The following is a 20,781-nucleotide window of genomic DNA, read 5'->3' on the forward strand; positions in this document are numbered from 1 at the left end:
TTCCACTCAATGTGCAGCATGAAGGTTGGAAATTCCAGTATGAACACATTAAGGGAAGAAACAGGGGAAGTAAGCCAGAGGGTTATATGAAGATTGAACTATGAACTTGTAACCCCCAGGGTCTCAGTTCTTCTAGACCTGTGGAATTTTCCTGAAATAGCTTTATAGGGTTCCAAAAGTGCAGCACCACCTCAGAGGCCTACTTGGGTTTTTAAAAATTCCTTCTTTATATTTTTGAGACAGGGTTTCAGCCTGTCACCCAGGCTGGAGTGCAGTGGCATGATCTCGGCTCACTGCAACGTTGGCCTCCTGGGTTCAAATGATTCTTGTGCCTCAGCCTACAATGGCACCACCACACCAGACTAATTTTTGTATTTTTAGTTGAGACGGGATTTCACCATGTTGGCTAGGCTTGTCTCAAACTCCTGACCTCAAGTGATCTGCTCACCTTGGCCTCCTGGGTGGGAAAGTGCTGGGATTACAGACGTGAGCCACCATGCCCAGCCAGGTTTCCTAATTCCTATTCCTTGCCCGTATCCATGTAGAACGTGGCAACACACACACCCAACCAATAGGAACAGCCTCCCATTCATCTGCTCTTTTGAGGTCAAAATCAATAAGAAAAGCCTCACTGTGTCACTACTTTAGAATTTCCAACCTGCCAGTTGGAGATCTAGAAAAGACCTCTTCCCCTGTTCTAGTTGATGGGGACAGGAGACAAAAAATAACCCCACCCTTCAGATGAAGCCAAACCCCATGCACTCAGAACCAACATAACAACGACACACTCCCAAAACTCTAGTATCACTTCCGTACCATGAGGAGGGCTGCAGACAGCTCACTGCAGCCTCAAACTCCCTGGGCTCAGGTGATCCTCCCACCCCAGCCTCCTGTGTAGCTGGAACAATAGGCATGCACCACCACTCCAGGCTAATTTTTCTAGTTTTTGTAGAAGTGTGGTCTCACCATGTTGCCCAGGCTGGTCTCAACTCCTGGGCTCAAGCGATCCACCTGCCTTTGCCTCCCAGTGTTGGAATTACAGGTGTGAGCCACTGCACCTGGCCATTTTGCCTCCATGTTTTTCATCTGCAAAATGGGAGTAAAAACAATGTCTTCTTCATAGGAAATATTTAATAAGATAAAGAGCTGAGCACAGTCCTGGGCACATAGTATATGTTCGAAGAATGGGGGCTACTGTTGGTGGAGTGGTGAGGAACAGGGCCATTCCACGGACCCAGGGCCTTGGTGGAGGAAAGCTCCGAATCATACATGAGAGGACAGCAGGGCAAAGAAGACCAGGAAGGAGGGTGCGCTCCTGTGTCTGTTGAAGACACTGCTATGCCTCTCTCCTTCCTATGATGCCCACTGCTGCTTCTTCAGACAGGCAAACTAGGAAACTTGAGTCAGGCATTTTGCCATCCTGCTGGCTTCCACCCTCTCCATGAATAGACAGCCCCTGAATCTTCCAACCTCCATGCCAGAGTGCATCGAGTCCCTGGAACTGGGTGATAGAAAATGCGCTCCTCATCTGACCCCTAGCACAGAGAGGTAGGCTCTGCAGGGGCACTGTGTGAGCAAGTGCCAACCCTGGGTGCCCAACCAAAGGAGCAATGAGGGAAGACAAAGGTAAATCTTCCTTTAGCACTTTCATGACAGACCTCAAGCCTCCCCCAGCCCTTTTCTAGCAGGTGGGTCTCTAGTGTAGCCAGATGTTACTACAGGTCGCAGAGTTTTGGTACATTTATAGGTTTTAAAAGGTCAGGCTCTTTGGCGGTAAAAGTTTTACAGACTAGTAAAATTTTACTGCAGAAGATGGGAAACACAGCTGTGATAGAAAAGGCTGGAGCCAAGAGTCTGAAAGATCTCAGTTCCATCTGTGGGAATTAAGCCATGTCATGGAGGTTCTCTGGGCTCTGTGTTTTAACCTGGAAAATGGGAGCAAGAAAAGCAATAAGGGGTGGGACAAGTGGCATCGGCATCCAGCGATGGGTGGGAAGTTGAGGCCTGTGTGTGAGCACGTCCTCCTCCCTGCAGTGCTCGGGCTACTGCACACAAGGAAAGGAAGGCTCAGGCCTGTGGGTCCTGCAGTCTCGGAGCTTTTCATTACTGTCATCTGTGTGTCTGCCTCTGTTCCCTGGGAGGAGCCTGACTGTCTGCAGGCAGAGCTCAGGAATCAAATTAGCGCGGCCTCTGCTTTTTCCTCATACCCACCGGCCAAGGCGAGTTCATCAAGGCCTCGCACTAATTCTTACCTTATTTAAAAAGGGCAAAAGTGACTCCACAGTTTCATCTGAGGCAATTTACACCCCGCCACTGGCCCCATGGCTCCAGCTTCGCCCCGCCTGTTGTGCCATCAAATCCATTAATAGGACATTTCTTCAGGGGAAACTTGATTGCCGCTCCATCAGAAAGGCACACATCTCCATCTGAGGCCGTGGCCTCCCCGGCTCTCTCTAATCCTGTTACCCAAGGAGCTAATTCTCTAATGCACTCACTGTGCAGAGGACATCCTCTCTCCTTCCTAACACAATTGGATAGTCCCAGAGGATTCCAGGGGCTCGATGCAGAAATGAAGGCTTGGGGTCCATGGGACAGGATCTCCTGGATTTCCCAGTACCTCTGGAGGGGCTGTAACACTTGCTCATGCTGGCACCCCACTCGAGCCTGTGTTCTAGAATACTACAGTGGGGAAGGGTGAGCCATACTCAGACCACCCTGGCTTCATAGTTCAGCCACACCTCCTGCTTCTGCTCCATCCTTCTCCTCCTCCTCTTTCTCTTTCTGTTCTCTTTCCATTTCCTCTTTTTTTTTCTCCCCTTCTTCTTTGCCTTTTACTCCAATCTTCCTTTTCCTCCTCAGTTCCTTTCCTAACTTTCTTCTTGTCTGGTCTTTTTCTTCTTCTTCCTTTCATTTTTTACTTCTCCTCTCTTCCCCTTCTCCAGATCCCCACAACTGTTAAAATATTGTTTTACATTCCATCTTTTTTGTGCTCCCTTCCCTCCTGCTTTGGTGCTGCCCTTCCAGAATAAGTACAGTTCCTAATGCTTCTTCCCAGCTCTCTGCCTCCAAATGTTCCGCTCTGTGGGAGGAATGGGCCCCAGGCCACACCAGCCTCGGTGTGGAGCAAGAGGTAGGGAGGGCCTCATGGATATACACAAACACCCCAAATACAAGATGAAGCATTCCAGGTGGTGGTTAGGTTTTGTCGGAGGAGCAATTAAGTGTCTGTCTGCTCTTCAATGAGGAAATGGTTATAATGGCAACCCCAAATGGGCTTGTTGCTGCTCAAGGCCAAACCCTGGCTTACGGCTGTGTGAAGGAACCCCATCCACCAACAGCATAATGCTCTATGCAGATTTCATAATGCACATAAACAGGAGGAGAGTCATCTATAAATTTTCAGCAGATTTCTAAGTGGTAATGGCCACTTAGAGGTAAGTGGGAGCTTAAATCTTTGTTGGCTGGGCACAGTGGCTCACTCCTGTAAGCCCAGCAGTTTGGGAGGATGAAGGCAGGTGGATCGCTTGAGCCCAGGAATTCGAGACCAGCCTGAGAAACATGGCAAAACCTGTTTCTACTAAAAATACAAAAATTAGCCAGGCATGGTAGCATGTACCTGTAGTCTCAGCCACTTGGATGGATAGGCTAAGGTGGAAGGATCACCTAAGCCAGGGAGGTTGAGGTTGCAGTGAGCTGTGACCCTGCTGCTGCGTGGCAGTCTGGGTGATGAAGTGAGAGCCTGTTTCAATTAAAAAAAAACAAAGAATCTTCGCTGGGCTTGAAGATGCATTTCGGAATCTACAGTGCTCTGCCTGGGCTTGGGCCTCATTCAGGACCACAGCCTGGGGGCCCACGAGGCAGCCTGGTTCTTCTTGCCTTGCCTTATCCTGCTGTCAAACCTCAGGTCTAAGGACATTCATTCTGGAATTCTGGAGAGGTCTGACTCCATAAATTCTCTAGAAGTTTGGGGTCCTCTATTCAATTTTCTGCCCCCATTTCCATTCCCTCAAGGGAAATGCTTGGAGCTGATGGTCCATGTTTTTCTGGATTGTGCCGTGATGAAGCACATGACTTAAGAGAAGAGTAGTCCGGGCTCCCTGAACGTGACTGCACATTGCAGAGCCACACCCTGCTAATGGCCACAGGAAAGGACCCCATCAGTGAATGGTATAAAACTTTATGCAGATTTCACAAGGCACAGGAATAAAAACCAAAATGGATGCAGCCCTGACCAAGGTAGTTTCTTTCTTTCTTTTTTAACTCACTCATTTTCATTCAGAAAATTCCTCCTTCCTGCAGGGTTCCTAGCCTATTCCAAACTTACAGTCAAGTGGAAAATAAATGAAAAGGAAAGAAAATGTTTTGTGGTTGATGCTTACCATGATTGGTGTAGGGCGTCTACCCAAATGTGAGCTAGGGCAGGACTCCTTCAAATAGAAATGCGCAGTAATCCTTCTTGCAGGCAACTTTAGGGGTACACCGCTGAGTGCCTGAGGGATAGACATTTGTCTATTTAACTGACAAAGAGAAAAAAAACACTTCTCTCAAGAAAGCCACATTTAAAAGGAAAGCAATGAAAATGCTTCCAAGGCCAGGCGTGATGGCTCATGCGTCTAGTCCCTTTAGGGGGACTACCAAAAATGCAAAAATTAGCCAGGCATAGCTTGCATTTGTAGTCCAAGGTATTTAAGAGGCTGAGATTGGAGGATCATCTGAGACGTGGGAGGTTGAGGTTGCAGTGAGCGGTGATCAGGCCAGTGCACTCCAGCCTGGGCGACAGAGTGAGACTCTGTCTCAAAAAATAAAAAAAGGAAGAAAAAAAAAAGAAAATCTTACAAAATGATGTTAAGCAAAAAAAAGAGGAGGATCCAAAATGAAATGTGTGTGATATTTACTTCATTGTATACATATTACAGAAGGAAATTATAGAAGCATATACACCCGAATGTTAAGGGTGGCTGTCTCTGGGTTGTAAGCTTACAGATGATTTTAATTTTTCTTCACATTTTTCTACAAGGTGCATATATTATTATTTTTACTATATGCATTTATTATGTACAGTAAGAATGCATAAAATAGGGATAGTAAAAGGATATTTTTATTATATATTTTATTTTTTAATATGTATTTTACTATTTAAATATGACTATTTAGATGAGGACAAAAGGGCAGACCTGTGGTGACCCCAGTCACCATTCCTGTGACTGCAGAGGTGCCCAGTCACCTGCTTGGCTATGTCACCCTGGGGAGTAAGAAAATGGCCCTCCCACTCCTGCCTGACTCACCCTATCCTGCCCCAGCCCAGTGCCACAGAAACATACTTGCCAGGGGACATCAATGAAAGCAGCAGCCTGGTGAACCTCCCAGCGGTCAGGCTGCACCCTTGCCTCACCGGCTCCTGCAGCCCCCTGTCCCCACCCAAGTTACTCCTTGGGGAAACACTGCCAAGTCCCCAGGACGAATGGATGGATTGAGCTCCCACAGCATGACATCAGCTAGGGCCGGCTCGCCTCTCAGCGATCCCCTCCCCTTTCCTCCCGCCTGAAACATGATCCAGCTGGACTGACTGCAGGAAAACTTGGCACCTCCCCAACGTTGGTGGCCTTGGGAGTGCGAGGCTGCAGTCTCAGAAAGTGTGGGCAGTGGCTGCAAGAAGCAGGCTGGCTGGGACATGAGGTTGGCAGAGGGAAGGCAGGCTGGCCCTTGGTGGGCCTCACTCTGAGCACTCGGAGGCACTCCCGTGCCTGGGAAGCTCGCTATGCTGCTGTGGATCCAGCAGACGCTGCTCGCCTTGCTCCTCCCCACATTCCTGGCACAGGGAGAAGGTAAGCAGACTTCAGGAAGCGACAGGACTTGGCTGATCATCTGCGGAGGTGGGGTAGGGGAATGCTTCAGTACTCCGAGGGCTGCAGAGAGGAGGGTGGGGAAAGGTGTGGCTGCAGGAAAATCAGCTATCTTACCACCTATGAGCATGACAGCATTTGAGGTATCTTGGTGGTCAAGCTAAAGAGAGTTGGGAATCTTGGGTCCCGGGGCAGGGCAAGAATGGAGCTTGCAAAAGAGGGGAGCAGAGAAGTAGCCTGGTGTCTTAGAAACACAAAGACAGGCACCAGGAGGGGGCTCCTCTCCTCTCTGCCCTTTCCCTAAACTCTCTGAATGAAAGCTGCAAGCGACCTTAGAACTCAGTTGGTCCACCCCTTCCTGTTATAAATGGGACCTCTGTGGCCCAGAGAGGCGGGGCAGGTAGTTCATTCAAAGTTACACAGCTTATTAGCAGCAGAGTGGGGGCCGGAACCAGTCTAGTCATCTTTCCCCAACTTCACTGGTTTTACTGCATGGTTATTCTCTGGGCCTGAGGTTCCCCAAGTTCCTTTCCAGGACTAAACTCCATTAACACCCAGCTTCTCTCTACATTCCCTGCGCCTGTCCTTTCCTGACTCCCTTGAACGCGGGCTGTTTTAGTCACAGAGGGACCTGCTTCCTTTTGCCGCAGGCCACATTCATTCCCCTTTGGAGGTTTCCTTCCCTACAGAGCTAGGGTGGAGCACACTGGGGCACAGTTAGAAAGATGCCATCCAGGGGTTGGGCAGATGCGAAGGGCTCTGGGCAAGTTGTCCTTCCTCCCAGGAGCAGTCGTTTGGGGATGCTTCGTGGGTTAAGCAAACGCAAGCTGTAGGTGAGGACTGTGGTCGGGGGCTTCCTTGATCAAGAAGAAACTCTGTCCATCTTTTGCCTTGAGCCTGCTGGGATGAGTTCGGTGCTCTCCAAGCTGGTCAGGATCCCAGTCAATAGGAGCCAGGCTGTTGCTGATGTAGTGAAGGCGCACACAGGTCTGAGTTTGAACTCGGTTCCTCCACTTGCAGGGCACAGTGCCCACCTTTCTGGGGCTTGGGAATCCTTGTCTGCTAATAGCCACTCTGACGGGCTGTCCTAAAGTTAACCAAAGAATATGTTCATTCATGTTAATCCGAAGGAGACATTCTTAGAAAATAGGTTTTGTTGTTGTTGTTTGTTTTGCGTTCTCTCTCTGTTCTTCTCTGTCCTTCTGAAGGAAGCCAACAGCTTATCACGGATAGTGGGGTGAGAGGAGGGGAAACTGTAGGGTTGATTTGTTGTACAGGTTGCACACAAGATGAGAGAAGACCCGGTCTTGTTTGGCAAAAGCCAGGCCTGCTGGCACCTGGTCAGTGAAAGACCCTGGCTCCCCTGCCCACCGCATCTCCCCTTTGCTGCCCGAGCGCTGGCCTTCTGGGTTGTACTCCGTTCGTCGTGCCGTGAATTGTCACTTGTATATGCCAGGCCACCCTTCTGGAAGAGCTCCTACTGCTTCCAGAGCGAAAGCAGCTGCACACGAAATCTTCATAGCCCAGGAGTTGGGCTGTCTCATTGCTGGTTTGTCCCCATAGGCCTCCTGCCCCAGAAGTCATTAGGTCTCTCCTCACTCTCTCCACACCTTGCCATGATCATCTTTCTAAGCCTATCAAGTTTGCCCATACAGCAACCCTAGGAGGTGGACCTGGTCAGCCCTCCGCCCATAGCTTGTGTGTGCCTGGGGCAGGGTGCGGGCATCCTCTTAGGGTGGCTTTTGCAGGATGTAGAGGAAATGTCAGTTTTTACTGGATGCCCAAACTTCCTTCTTTATCAGTTTCAGGCTCAAGAAGAAGATGGTGTATGCAGATGCTGAGGTTTGACCTCAGCGTAGGAAAACCCTTATGTGGACCCCTGGGCTAAGAAATTGTGCACTTGGGGTCACGCTTTCTTGCAACCCTCTCGCTTTTAGTATCACACCCTGACAGCTAGCCTCCCTGTTGCTCCCCAGAGCCCCTCGCTTAGGCCCCATGGGCCCACCTACTCTCCACCTTTCTTAGCCCTCAGCCTGCTTTGAACTTCAGCTGTCTCGTGCTGCCTGCTTTTCCAAGCCAGATCCATGCTTTGCTGTCAATTAATGCATAGGCCCTTTCTACAAGGTAATCCATTTGAATTGTGGTGGGAATCTCTGCAGAGAAAATGCTCCAGTGGTGAGAATGTCAGTCTCTGGGGATATCTGAGAATTTTGTGAGGTGGGCATGGTGAGGACACATCTCTTTTAAGAGCTTATAAACCAAGGCGAGAGAACCGGGAGAAGACTCGGGGGTCTGGTGTCTACTTTGAACTGTTCTCCTTCCCAGCCAGGAGGAATAGGGGCCTTCAGGGCCGAAACACCACCAAGCCTGCTCTGCTGAGGCTGTCGGATTACCTTCTGACCAACTACAAGAAGGGCGTGCGGCCTGTGAGGAACTGGAGGAAGCCAACCACTGTATCCATTGATGTCATTGTCTATGCCATCCTCAATGTGGTGAGGCTCGTGCTACACACAGGCAGACCTTTGGGGTGGGAGGAGGTCATGTGAGACAAGTCACCCCCTAGGCAGCTTGGGGGCATTGGAGAACCCACAGGACCTATGGTCTGGCACCACAAAAAGATGGATTACAGCCCCATCTGCATAGCTGCCCAAACCAGAAACCTGGGGTCACCATGTGGCTGCTGCTCCCACACCTGTACAGTGAGGGAGTCACTTCCCACATGTGATTCTTCGTACCTTGCATAATGACAACCATCTCTCTATGTCAGCTGTAAGAGGATTAAGACTATCCCGTGCATCTTTATGCCCTCAGTGCCTTACACACATCCCTGGTACATGGCAGGTGTCACTAAATGATCGTTGAAGAATGAGCCAACAGATCAATCATTCATCAATTCCTTCATCAGCTACCCTAGGAGTGTGGGGCGCACTGCTCAGAAGAGGGGGTCAGACATCGTGCAGAGATAAACAAGAAGGCAACTGCAGGCATACGGTGGCTCTGTGTCAGGGTCAGGTGGGCAGGACTCAACGTCCCAGTCTCTACTACAGTCAGTGTACCCCCTTGATAAAGGATCGAGTCATTGTGTTTAGAACATCTCTGCAAAGAAACTCCATTAACTGGGTACTGTGGTGCTCTGGGAAGTAAAACTGGGAATTGGTTGGGGGAGAAGGGAGAGTGATGAGTTTTGTGATATATGTGGTTTTGTACCTATTAATTTCATACCACGGAAAGCCATTTCTATATATGTGTGTGTGTGTGTATCATAATATACATTAACTATTAAATAATTTAATACTATATATGATCTTATACTATATGACAATATAGAGATACATATAATAGAAGGTACATATATACCTTTGATTATGTTAAATATATAATATATAATCTATATTATATAATAGAAAATAACAGAAGATATACACAATATGTATGTTTTATATATATACACACACACAGAGAAATATATATATAAAATACATATATTTTGTTTGTTTGTTTTTGAGACAGTCTCACTCCATTGCCCAGGCTGGAGTTAGAGTACAGTGGTACAATCTTGGCTCACTGCAACCTCTGCCCCCTAAGTTCAAGCAATTCTTGGGTCTCAACCAGCCAGGTAGCTGGGACTACAGGCATATGCCAGCCTGCCTGACTAATTTTTGTATTTTCAGTAGAGACGGGGTTTCGCCATGTTGGCCAGGTGGGTCTCGAACACCTGGCCTCAAGCCATTCATCTGCCTCAGCCTCCCACGTTGCTGGGGTTACAGACGTAAGATACTGCTCCAAGCATTATATGTATATTTGAAGTTGAAACATAAATCACTGTTGTCAGGTCACGGTGGCTCACGCCAATAATTCCAGCAGTTTAAGAGGCCAAGGTGGGCAGACTATTTGAGGCCAGGAGTTCAAGACTAGCCTGGCCAACATAGCAAAACTGCATCTCTACTAAAATGCAAAACTTAGTAGGCCATGGTGGCATGCGCCTGTAGTTCCAGCTACTCGGGAGGCTGAGTATGAGGCTCGCTGGAACCTGGGAGGCAGAGGTTGCAGTGAGCTGAGATCGTGCTACTGCACTCCAGCCTGGGCAACAGAGCAAGCAAGACTGTCTCAAAAAGAGAAATAAATCATTGTTATTTCTTTCTGGGTGTATCCTAGTGAAGGACTAACTTTTCCTGTGTGACCAGGGAGCTCCAGTCTATGTACTTTTCCTACCCCAGCCCCTGCTCTTCACTCTCACTTTCCAAAGCAATAGGAGCAACGGAAGCCTCTCCTTGTGGGGCTGGCGTGTGTGGGTGGCCCTCCAGTCTACAGGGTAACTTATTCAAGCTCCCTTTCCCTTCTTAGGATGAGAAGAATCAGGTGCTGACCACCTACATCTGGTACAGGCAGGTGAGCAGACCTGTGCCTCCCCATTCCCGTTCCTTGGGATAGGAACCCCTCCTCCCGGGAAGGAGTCTCAGCAGCCTTGGCCTTGGCAAGGGAAGGTGAGGGGAGAGGCTCAGAGGCACCCTCAGCCTGAGATCCAGGAGTGTGAAACCTCATTTCAGGTCTGAGAGTGGAAGGAGGCTTAAAGACAGTGGAGGAGAAACCCTCCAAACCCCCTCTGGCTTCTGAAGTTCTTCAAAGCACCCCAAACTATGGCTTGTCCAGCCTCTGTTGAAGGGAGCTCTTAACTCTCAGCCAGCTCTATTTGCTAGACTGTTCTGCCTTCGTTCCTTCCTAGCCAAATTGGATAGCAACCAAATTGGGTGATTGAAACAGGATGGTTCGTTCCATCCACTTAGTCCCCACATCCTCAGCCGTTTCCCTACTCTTTGAGATTCTGATGGGCCTGGGTCGGCCCCTGGTGTATGGATGTGGCAGGAATCCTGGCTTCGACCTGGGGTGGGGGAGGAAAAGAGTGGGGGCCACTATCCAGGGGTCTGGCTCTGGGTACCCCTGGGGTTGTCAGGGAGAAATCAGAGCAGAGGGGAAGCTAAAGTGGCTGAACACACAGAGGCAGGAGCATGAGGACAGCTCACAGAGGTCACGCCCAAGAGGCTCTGGGGACACACCGGGCATAAGTGGGTCTCTGTTATCCCTCCCCATGGCTCATGGCACATCCATCACCACCACTAGTCATGGGTCAGGGTATGAGGTGGAGAAAGAAACTAGAATGCTGATCTCTGAGGTACTGCTCTGCCCCTGCCTCACAGAGAGATCCCTTACTGCAGCATACAAAGGGAAGGGACCCAAACAAGCACAGGCAGCCTGGAGCTCCTTTGTGGGGACATCCAGCCAAGCTCCCACCTCTGCAGCTCTAGGGCCACTTGTCTGCCCCAGTTGCTTGCATCAGCAGTGAGGGAATGGCAGTCTACAAGTACCAGCAACTGTGCAAAGAGACTGGAGTTAGAGACTCAAGCTAGACTGAGGCTCTGCTCACAGAGCAGACACAGGCACTAACAACTGAAATGCAACAAGACAGCCACTCCGACAGGGCAAGGACAAGCTGCTAACCATGGGAGCACAGAGGAGACACATGTCACCCAGCCTGGGGTGCGGGGGTCATGGACGGTGTCCTGGAGAAGGGAGCAGACAGACGCCTTGGCTAAGTCCAGAAGGATGAGGAAAATGTACCTTGGTAAAGAAGACTGGGGAGAGGGAGCAAGGCAGGCAGAGACGTGGAGGTTCCAGCAGTGTTTCATCACATACGGCTGCAGTGTAGAAACCACAGAGAAGCATGGTCAAAACACAAGGCTAGAGAGATAGCGGAGGCCAGATTATATCAGCCTGTGTTGGCTGTGAAGTTTAACTTTATCCTAAAGGCAATGGGACACCCCTGAAGGATTTTAAGCAAGGGAGTAACACGATCAAATTTACATTTTAGACTGGCCCTCCTGGCACGAAAATGAATACATTAATCAAAACTTAACAACAGCCATCTCCACCCTGTGAAGCAGATGTTATTATCTCCATATAAATATGTCGAGACCAAGATCCAAGAAGTCATTTGTTTGAAATTCTCAGCTGGCAGAGGGGGGACTCACGGCATTGGAAATGACTCACTTCCTTCCCGGGGCAAGGCTGCATCTGTCTGAGTTGTTATGTGTGTAGGCAGAGTGTGAATGAAGAGGTCAGGGGCCTCTCAGTTACTGCTGAGGGATTTGGGTGCCACTGACACCCACTTTTCCCAGGAACATGCCCACCTGTTGCCTGGGCACTGAGGGTGAAGTCTGCCTGAGTTGCAGGCGACTCTCACTGGAGATGGAGGGGGCTGCCTGTGACCATCCCTGCTCCTCCCCTAGTACTGGACTGATGAGTTTCTCCAGTGGAACCCTGAGGACTTTGACAATATCACCAAGTTGTCCATCCCCACAGACAGCATCTGGGTCCCGGACATTCTCATCAATGAGTTGTGAGTACCTTCATCAGTTGTGGGGTGGCTGGGTGGCTTAGGGGCTGGAGAAGCCTGGGGACAGGGAGACAAGATTGCCACTGCTGCCTCTGAGATGCCCCACCAAGAACTGTGGACTGTAGATAAAGTTGGTGTGAGTCCAAATTCCCTTTGTCTCCCCACCACTTTTTCTGTTGTTTTCTTTTTGAAAACTCCTCCTTTTCTCTGCTTGATACTGACATTTCGTACTTCTTAGTCCAAGGGCCCCTGCCACGGGGAAAGAAACCAGTGAATGAATTCACACTGAGTTATAATAGCCTAATGGGACAGCTGCACTTTTAGAGGAGACAGTACATGTTTCCAAAAAAATGGAGCACTGATGGGGGCTGCCACTCCTGGCCCCAAAGGAGCGTGGAGGACATGCTTAGACCTCCCAAGTCACATATGTACCCGCAGGCCACAGATTGCTCCTCCAATGTGAAGTGGGTCCCACCAGGCTTTATTCCCTGCAGTCAAACATGGTCAGTCCCACTTGGCCCCAGCCAACATTCCTTCTCCCCATCCTGCAGGGTCATTCAGGGCCTACCAACTGGACTTCAGAATTCAAGGGCAGGGAAGATGGCTGGGGAGACAGATGGAAAAGGGAAGGTGACAGGTGGGATTGGCCATCCTCCACCCATACCCACAGCATTGTCCAACTCCAGGGGTTGCCACTGACATTTTTCCAGTTGATAGTGACCACACCCCAACCCTTGCATAGCTCAGGTTGGAGGGCTCTGGGAAATCCCAGTTTCTGCTGGATCTCCAGTTTCAGTAGTGAAGCGGCCTTAGTCTTGACTTCTCATCCCTCATCCTGATCTCACAGAAGGCTGAGGGCTTAGCACCCTGGCCTCAGCCCACCCCCATGCCACGGTGGTCAGTCAGGAGGGCCTACTACTTCAAGATCAGCTACGAGAGTGGGACGAGGTTTTGTGGGGCTTCTCTGGCTTTCCCCAATTCCTATCCATTTCTCCAGCTCCTTTTCCTCAAGAAATGATTATCCTCATTTCAAAGGACTTCTAGGGGTGGGAAGCAAAGAGAAGCCCAGAGTCAGAATGGGACAAGACACAAAATCCTGTTCTTTCACCAAGCCTGCCTTGTCCCACAGGGCTGGCGATCCTGGGAGTCAGGCTTTGCCCAGCTGGGGGCAGTGATGGGTAGGGGCTGCTGGGCATGCTCCTTACTGTCCCTGGCTTTTGGGCCCATGGGTTTTCCTCCCTGCCTTGTGTGGTTAGGAGCCAGGGGAATACAGGAGAAATGCCCATTACTGCTTAAAAAATAGCCTTGACAACTGCAGGTCAGGAAGCTAGGAAGGTTGGAAAAAACCGAGGCCAGACAAAACATTCAGGTTGTCCTGCTGTCTAGACACTCCCCAAACTTCGTTCCCTGCCCAGTTGTTCCAAGATCTTCAGGCTCCCAGGGCTTGCTCTGCCTCTTGAGCTCCCAAACTGACCCCTCTTCCCTGGCCAGCGTGGACGTGGGGAAGTCTCCAAATATCCCGTACGTATATATTCAGCATCAAGGCGAAGTTCAGAACTACAAGCCCCTCCAGGTAGTGACTGCCTGTAGCCTCGACATCTACAACTTCCCCTTCGACGTTCAGAACTGCTCTCTGACCTTCACCAGCTGGCTGCACACCAGTGAGTATGTGGGCTTTGCCGGGGCGGGGGTGGAGGTTGGGGGACCCCAGGGACACCTGAGCTAGGAGCGCTCCCCAGGGTGCCTTCCTGCATATCCAGCCTGCTCACCACTTATTTTCTTGATGTCCTGGGCCCCTGCTTCCTCATCCTCTGCATGAGGTGAGTCTGGTGCTCTTGCTGCCCCTCTGTTGCTGTGAGGATTCAGAGTGTGAACCGACTGCAAGATGCTCAGTAAGGGACAACTTTTTCCAATATCTCCAACAGGATCTGGCACTAAGCATCTCTCAGGTCCGTTTATTTCCCTTCACCTCCGTGCAAGCCACCCTCGTCCTCTGCCTAGGTTTCTGCTTTAGCCTCCTACCTGATTTCCCCATGCATTTGTGTCCCCCTTAATTCGTGATTTCACGAATTAAGCCAGTGAGATTTTTGTAAGATGCAAATCTGACCGTGTAACTTAAAACCCCTCGATGGCATATACTGGGACACAATCCACCCTCTTGAGCTGACTCTGCCACAGCCCGCTGCTCCAGGCTCATCTGCTCCCCAGAGCTCTGCTCCCACCCAGCTGCCTTCTTTTCTAGCCCCAAACCCTCATATTCTTTCCCTTTATCACATGTTGTTTCCTCTCCTAGGCTACCTGGCCCTTTCCTCCCTCTCCCATCCTGCCCCACACCTGCTCCTCCCAACCACACCTAGCCTGGCCAACCCTCTACTCACCCTTCTCATGGCAGAATAAGTATCAGCTCCTCATTTTCCCCGCTCATTCCCTGGACTGGGCCATTCTTGTTGCCCGACTTACAGCATCCTTGTCTCCTCCCTGCCTCTATCACCCTTGTAAGTACTTGTTCAATGTGTACTTCCCTCCTAGATAAAAACTTAGAAAGGGGTGGGCACAGTGGCTCACAAATGTAGTCCCAGCACTTTGGGAGGCCAAGGAAGGAGGATTGCTTCAGCCCAGGAGTTTGAGGCCAGTCTTGGCAACATAGTGAGACCCTGTAAAAATAAAAAGTTCATGCCTATAATCCCAGCACTTTGGGAGGCCAGGGCGGGCAGATCATGAGGTCAGGAGATCGAGACCATCATGGCCATGGTGAAACTCCATCTCTCATAAAATACAAAAATTTAGCCAGGCTTGGTAGTGTGCACCTGTAGTCTCAGCTACTCAGGAGGCTGAGGCAGGGGAATCACTTGAATCTGGGAGACTGAGGTTGCAATGAGCCAAGATCGTGCCACTGCACTCCAGCCTGGCAAAAGAGCAAGACTCCATCTCAAGAAAAAAAAAATAAAAAAAGAAAAAGCAAAAAAAACTTAGAAAGGGCAGGGATATGATTTCTTGCCCACATTTAGATCCCCAGCACAGGGCCTGGCACAGAGGAAGGTGCCCAGCAATGTTACCGAGTGGATGAATGCTAGCTAAGGGCTTGGTAGAGGGCTAGTGCAGTGCACACCACCCTGCTGAGAGAAGGCATCCCCACTTCCGTTCTGACATATTCATTACCTTGAACTTAAGTTATGACGGTGATGCATGACTATCTTGACCAAAACCAGAATACAGATAAGGCTAACGTCTCCTCTGACTTCTACCCTCAATCCCAAATTTCAGCAAGAGTTAACCACTTTTATCGGTAGAAACTTCATCTAGCACAGCATATTTTTCCAGATACTTCTCTACACATTTACATGCACACGTACATGTGCGCATATATACGCACAGACAGGCACATCTATGGAAAGCACATGGAAATTGCTTTCTGAGTGCTTATTTTACATAAATATATCAGTGTATGTTATTATATGCTACTACTCGATTCTTTTTACTCAACAATAGATCTTGGACATTTTTTAAAGTTCATGCATATTTAGGTATTCCTCCAAAATTTTAGCTGCTATAAAATAGCTCATGATTTTGGAAGGCAGCTGTGCTGACCACTCCCACCCATGCAAGCATCTAATGATTTTGGTCGTATCCTAGCTTTTTAAGCATTTTCCCGATTGATGGATATTTCAATATTTTCTAATATTTTGCTACAATGGATACTCCTGTCCTTCTTGGTGTATATGTCTCTGCTGCAGATATTGAAAAGTGGAATTGCAATCTATTAAGTGAGGATTTTGCTTATTTTCCTAATTCACTTTTAAAGACAGGCAGTTCCATCAAGGCAAAGGTGAAGAATGTTGACTTTTGTTCATTTCTGCAATGGGTAATTCTAACAGAGAAACTTAGAAAGGCGTTTAGAAGGGGTGTGTGTGTGTGTGTGTGTGTGTGTATGTGCGTGTGCGTGTGTGCGCATGTGTGTGCGGGCGCATGTGTATGCATATGTGTGTGTGCGTGCATGTGTGGGCGCATGTGTGTGCGCACATGTGTTTGTGTGCGTGTGTGTGTGTGTGTGTGTGTAGAGAGAGAGCTTTCTAATGAATGGTTTGCGTGGTTCTTTGCACCGTGTGTTTTCATTTAAGACTTCATCCGCCCTCAGTGATGCCCTGTGAGATTGAGATAGATATGAGTACCTTATTTTATAGCTGAGGACACCGAGGCTGAAGGTGATGTGCTGAGGCTGAGGTTGGGCCGTTGGATATCAGCTCCCCTTGGTTGCTGCCCACCTGTGTCCCATCATCACACGGTCTGGCAGGCTCTGGGCATTAGATTCCAAAGCTGGCTTGCTTTATTCTCTCTCAGTCCAGGACATCAACATCTCTTTGTGGCGCTCTCCAGAAAAGGTGAAATTTGACAAGAGTGTCTTCATGAACCAGGGAGAGTGGGAATTGCTGGGTGTGCTGCCCTACTTTCGGGAGTTCAGCATGGAAAGCAGTCACTGCTATGCAGAAATGAAGTTCTATGTGAGTGGGAGTGGATGGTAGACCTTCACACGCAGGTAGACTCAAGGAGGCATGCTGGGAAGAACTATAGCCCTTTTCTAACCCCAGGGTTGCACACATCTGGAACTTTAGTGAAGTAGATGGGGAAACTTCACTGAATCTCACTTACTTATTCTAAATAGCCACAAGCCTGGATTGAGAGGCAGGGTATTGCTTTCTTCTCTGAGCAATCCATGTTGGAAGCCCCATAAAGCAAGGGGGTCTGAGCTTGTGGGCTTGTTCTGCAGAGCCTGTCTGCCCCAGGCTTCCCACAAACTCCTCTCCTGGTCCCAGGTGGTTATCCGCCGGCGGCCCCTTTTCTATGTGGTTGGCCTGCTGTTGCCCAGCATCTTCCTCATGATTATGGACATCGTGGGCTTCTACCTGCCCCCCAACAGTGGCGAGAGGGTCTCCTTCAAGATCACACTGCTCCTGGGCTACTCGGTCTTCCTGATCATTGTTTCTGACACTCTCCCGGCCACTGCCATTGGCACTCCTCTCATTGGTAAGTCCTCTCCTGGCGGCAGAGCTCAGTCTGGGGAGAAACTGGCCCCCTCCCACTTCCTGTGTGTGTCTCTTGCCTCTGCCCTGGGCTGCACAGGTGTCTACTTTGTGGTGTGCATGGCTCTGCTTGTAATAAGTTTGGCCGAGACCATCTTCATCGTGAGGCTGGTACACAAGCAAGATCTTCAGCAGCCTGTGCCTGCCTGGCTGCGTCACCTGGTTCTGGAGAGAATCACCTGGCTACTTTGTCTGCGGGAGCAGTCGACTTCCCATAGGTCCCCAGCCACCTCCCATGCCACCAAAACTGCTGACTGCTCAGGTGAGAAATAGAAGGGAAGAGACCACACAGAGGGGCTGCTTCTGGCCTGGACGTCATGGAAAGTCTCTGGAGGGTTTGGCCTGCTAAGGAGGTGCTGTACTGCACATGGCACCCCATGCCCTGCCTTGTTGGGAGGGGGCAGCCTTCAGCCAAAAGTGTCAGTCCAGACTCTTCCTTCATTTACATAACCTTACCTTGGGTGTGGACAAAGAGGGTAAGGGTCCCAGAGGCTGAGCACGTCAGGAGATGACGTAGCCTCCCTCTAGGATGGACCCATAAGTGAAGTCAAATGGATGCCCCCTAAGCAATTATTGGTCTCCTTGCCTCACACGGTTAAATACTGCCACTGGGATTTTGAAAACTCTTGTTCTAAACAGCCCGAAGCAGGACATGGTGGCTCGTGCCTACAATCCCGGCACTTTCGGAGGCTGAGGTGGGAGGATCACTTGAGCCCAGGAGTTCAAGACCAGCCTGGCCAACATAGTGAAACCTCATCTTATGTTAAAAAGTTGGCTAGGCATGGTGGTACACTCCTGTGGTCCTAGCTACTTCAGGAGGCTGAACTGGATCACTTGAGCCCAGGAGGCTGAGGCTGCAGGGAGCTGTGATCGTATCACCGCACCCCACCTGGGAGGCAGAGTAAGACCCTGTATCAAAAACAAAAATTAAAACAACAAATACACATTTGTTGTTTAACACAGGTTCCTTAGAATTTCAAACATCTGTGAGGCAGAGAGATATTAAATGTGGAGTTCACGCCTCCTGAGGAATTGCTAGGCTGCCATTTGTTGTTGTTGGTGGTGATTAGTTTGTTGGTTTATTCACTGAACATTTTGTGCCAGCTGTGTGCGAAGCACTGTGTCTACATGTCACATGTAATACTCATGACAACCCAAGAGGATTCTCATTCTCATATTTCAAATAAGAAAGCAGGGGTATAGGTAAGTTAGCTTGTCCTAAATCATGGAGCCAGGAACTGGTAGAACCCAGGCCCATCTCACTCTAAGCTTCCGTTTTTAACTACTCCTCTCCACTCTTCTTCCCTTTGTCCTTCCTCCTGGCTAGGGCCAGGCCTTTTACATGAGATTTTTGTGAGAACATCTCATCAAGTTCTAGAGAACTAGTCTGCCAGCCTAATGCCTGATTTCCCTTGGTGAAGGAAGCCACATCTGCAGGTGTATTTCCTGGTCTAGGACCTGAAATCATGAATGAGGGCAGTGCCTTCCAGCCTGCTGCTCCCTCTGAGGCACCAAAATGTAGCAGAAGGAGCAGTGGACCAAGAGTCCAGATACCTGGGCCTTGGTGGTCTCACCATTAAATGATCCTCCAAGTATGTGACCACAGGCTAGTCACCTAACCTCTCTCAGCTTCAGCACCACCATATAAAAAGTGCGAATAGTCGGCGAGGTGCAGTGGCTCATGCTTCTAATCCCAGCAAGTGGCCAAGATCGTGCCACTGCCTTCCAGCCTGGGCGACAGAGTGAGATTCGGTCTCAAAGTAAAAAAAAAGGAAATAGTAATAATTTCTACTCTGCCTCTCTTGTGAGGCCTAAATGATCAGATTGTTGAGGAAAGCACATAGGTTGAAAAGCAATGTACAGGAAGGATATTTCGTGATATTAGTGATCTGGAAGAGGGTGGAGGATGTGCCTAAGGAGGGGCACAGGGAGACCCTCAGTCACACTGATTTTTCAATTTAAGTTGGATGGTGGTTTGCAGTTATGTAAGTTTCTCTTTATACTTTTTGTGCTTGAAGTTGTTCCTGGCCGGGCGCGGTGGCTTACGCCTGTAATCCCAGCAACATGGGAGGCCAAGGTAGGTGGATCACTTGAGGTCAGGAGTTTGCGACCAGCCTGGCCAACATGGTGAAATCCTGTCTCTACTGAAAAAAAAAATGCCAGGTGTAGTGGCATGTGCCTGTAATCCCAGCTACTTGGGAGGCTGAGGCAGGACAACTGCTTGAACTCAGGAGGCAGAGGTTGCAGTAAGCCGAGATAGCACCACTGACCTCCAGCCTGGACAACAGAAGAGTAAAAAGAAAAGTTATTTCTAGCAAAAACTTGCAGGCTATATAAGCATAAGGGACCGTGTTCAGGTCACCACCCAGGGCCTCCCTCTCTTGCCAATGCTTTGCCCTTCTTCCAGCCATGGGAAACCACTGCAGCCACGTGGGAGGACCCCAGGACTTGGAGAAGAGCACGCAGAACAGATGTGGCCCACCCCCACCACCTCAGGAGGCCTCGCTGGCAGTGTCTGAGCTGCTACAAGAGCTGTCCTCCATCCGGCACTTCCTGGAGAAGCGGGATGAGATCCGAGAGGTGGCCCGAGACTGGCTGCACGTGGGCTCCGTGCTGGACAAGCTGCTGTTCCGCATCTACCTGCTGGCGGTGCTGGCCTACAGTATCACCCTGGTTACGCTCTGGTCCGTCTGGCAGTATGCTTGAGTGGGTACAGCTCAGTGGGGGAGTAGGTACAGGCCTGGTTAGGTAGGGACAAAGGATTTCTGCTTAGGCTTCTCAGGGCCCAGGGAATGCCAGAGATGTTTTCAAGACAAAGGCACATCCCCATACCATTTCCAATGCCAATTCATCTCGGCAGTCCCAAGCCAAGGTCGGAACCCTTCCCTCAAAAGCTAGGTGTTCAAGATGCTTACACCCTTGCCCCACCCCCAGCTGCTCAGCATGTGCTTTAAAACATGCTCTCTTTGATCAGGAAAACTCAGGCACTCCCTAAGTCCACTCTATTTGTGTATGTATCAAGCCATTTCCCCATTGACCCTTCCCTGAATAAGGAACTTTGGAATTCTGCTCATCTCCCATGACTTTGCTTTTAGGTTGAAGACAAAAGCAACTCTCTACTACACATGCCTGATAACACTGTACTAGGCTTCTTTAACCTCTAATGTCTCTATCTTCGCCTCACTTGTAACCACTTCCCTGAACACTCATCTCCCATCAGATGGTGGAAGTGGGAAGAATAAAATGCAGTGAAGCCTTAAACTCTCTTTTCAACCATTTATAAGCAGCTTTGGGAAGAGGTTGGATGGTTAGAAAAACATATTTACAGTTAGTTAATCCCAGCACTTTGGGGGGCTGACACAGGCAGATCACTGGAGGTCAGGAGTTTGAGACCAGCCAACATGGTGAAACCCCATCTCTACCCACCGCAAAAAAAGACAAAAATTATTCAGGCATGATGGTGCATGCC

The 20,781-nt window shown here is 49.6% G+C and overlaps 1 protein-coding gene across 2 annotated transcripts; it reads left to right on the forward strand.

Moving 5' to 3' along the window:
- The first annotated feature begins 5,629 nt into the window (after positions 1 to 5,629).
- HTR3A (5-hydroxytryptamine receptor 3A) lies at positions 5,630 to 20,573 on the forward strand. Of its 2 annotated transcripts, XM_009006834.4 has the most exons (9): positions 5,630 to 5,825; positions 8,169 to 8,335; positions 10,188 to 10,232; positions 12,128 to 12,237; positions 13,726 to 13,895; positions 16,573 to 16,733; positions 17,046 to 17,256; positions 17,353 to 17,574; positions 19,720 to 20,573. In XM_009006834.4, the coding sequence occupies exons 1-9, from the start codon at positions 5,759 to 5,761 to the stop codon at positions 20,016 to 20,018; spliced, it is 1,452 nt and encodes a 483-aa protein (XP_009005082.3). In that variant the 5' UTR covers positions 5,630 to 5,758; the 3' UTR covers positions 20,019 to 20,573. The 2 variants fall into 2 exon arrangements, with proteins under 2 accessions (XP_009005082.3, XP_009005081.3); XM_009006833.5 differs by having other exon boundaries at positions 17,046 to 17,574.
- The last annotated feature ends 208 nt before the right edge of the window (positions 20,574 to 20,781 follow it).

The sequence above is a fragment of the Callithrix jacchus genome, chromosome 10 (assembly GCF_049354715.1).
Source record: "Callithrix jacchus isolate 240 chromosome 10, calJac240_pri, whole genome shotgun sequence".
NCBI classification, from domain to species: domain Eukaryota; kingdom Metazoa; phylum Chordata; class Mammalia; order Primates; family Cebidae; genus Callithrix; species Callithrix jacchus.

What these genes read in the sequence shown, in the direction of transcription:
- HTR3A (XM_009006833.5), top strand. Translation starts at nt 5,759, where the DNA reads ATGCTGCTGTGGATCCAGCAGACGCTGCTCGCCTTGCTCCTCCCCACA. An exon ending in ATTCCTGGCACAGGGAGAAG is followed by an intron (nt 5,826 to 8,168) that starts GTAAGCAGACTT and finishes TCTCCTTCCCAG; the next exon opens with CCAGGAGGAATAGGGGCCTT. An exon ending in CACCAGCTGGCTGCACACCA is followed by an intron (nt 13,896 to 16,572) that starts GTGAGTATGTGG and finishes ATTCTCTCTCAG; the next exon opens with TCCAGGACATCAACATCTCT.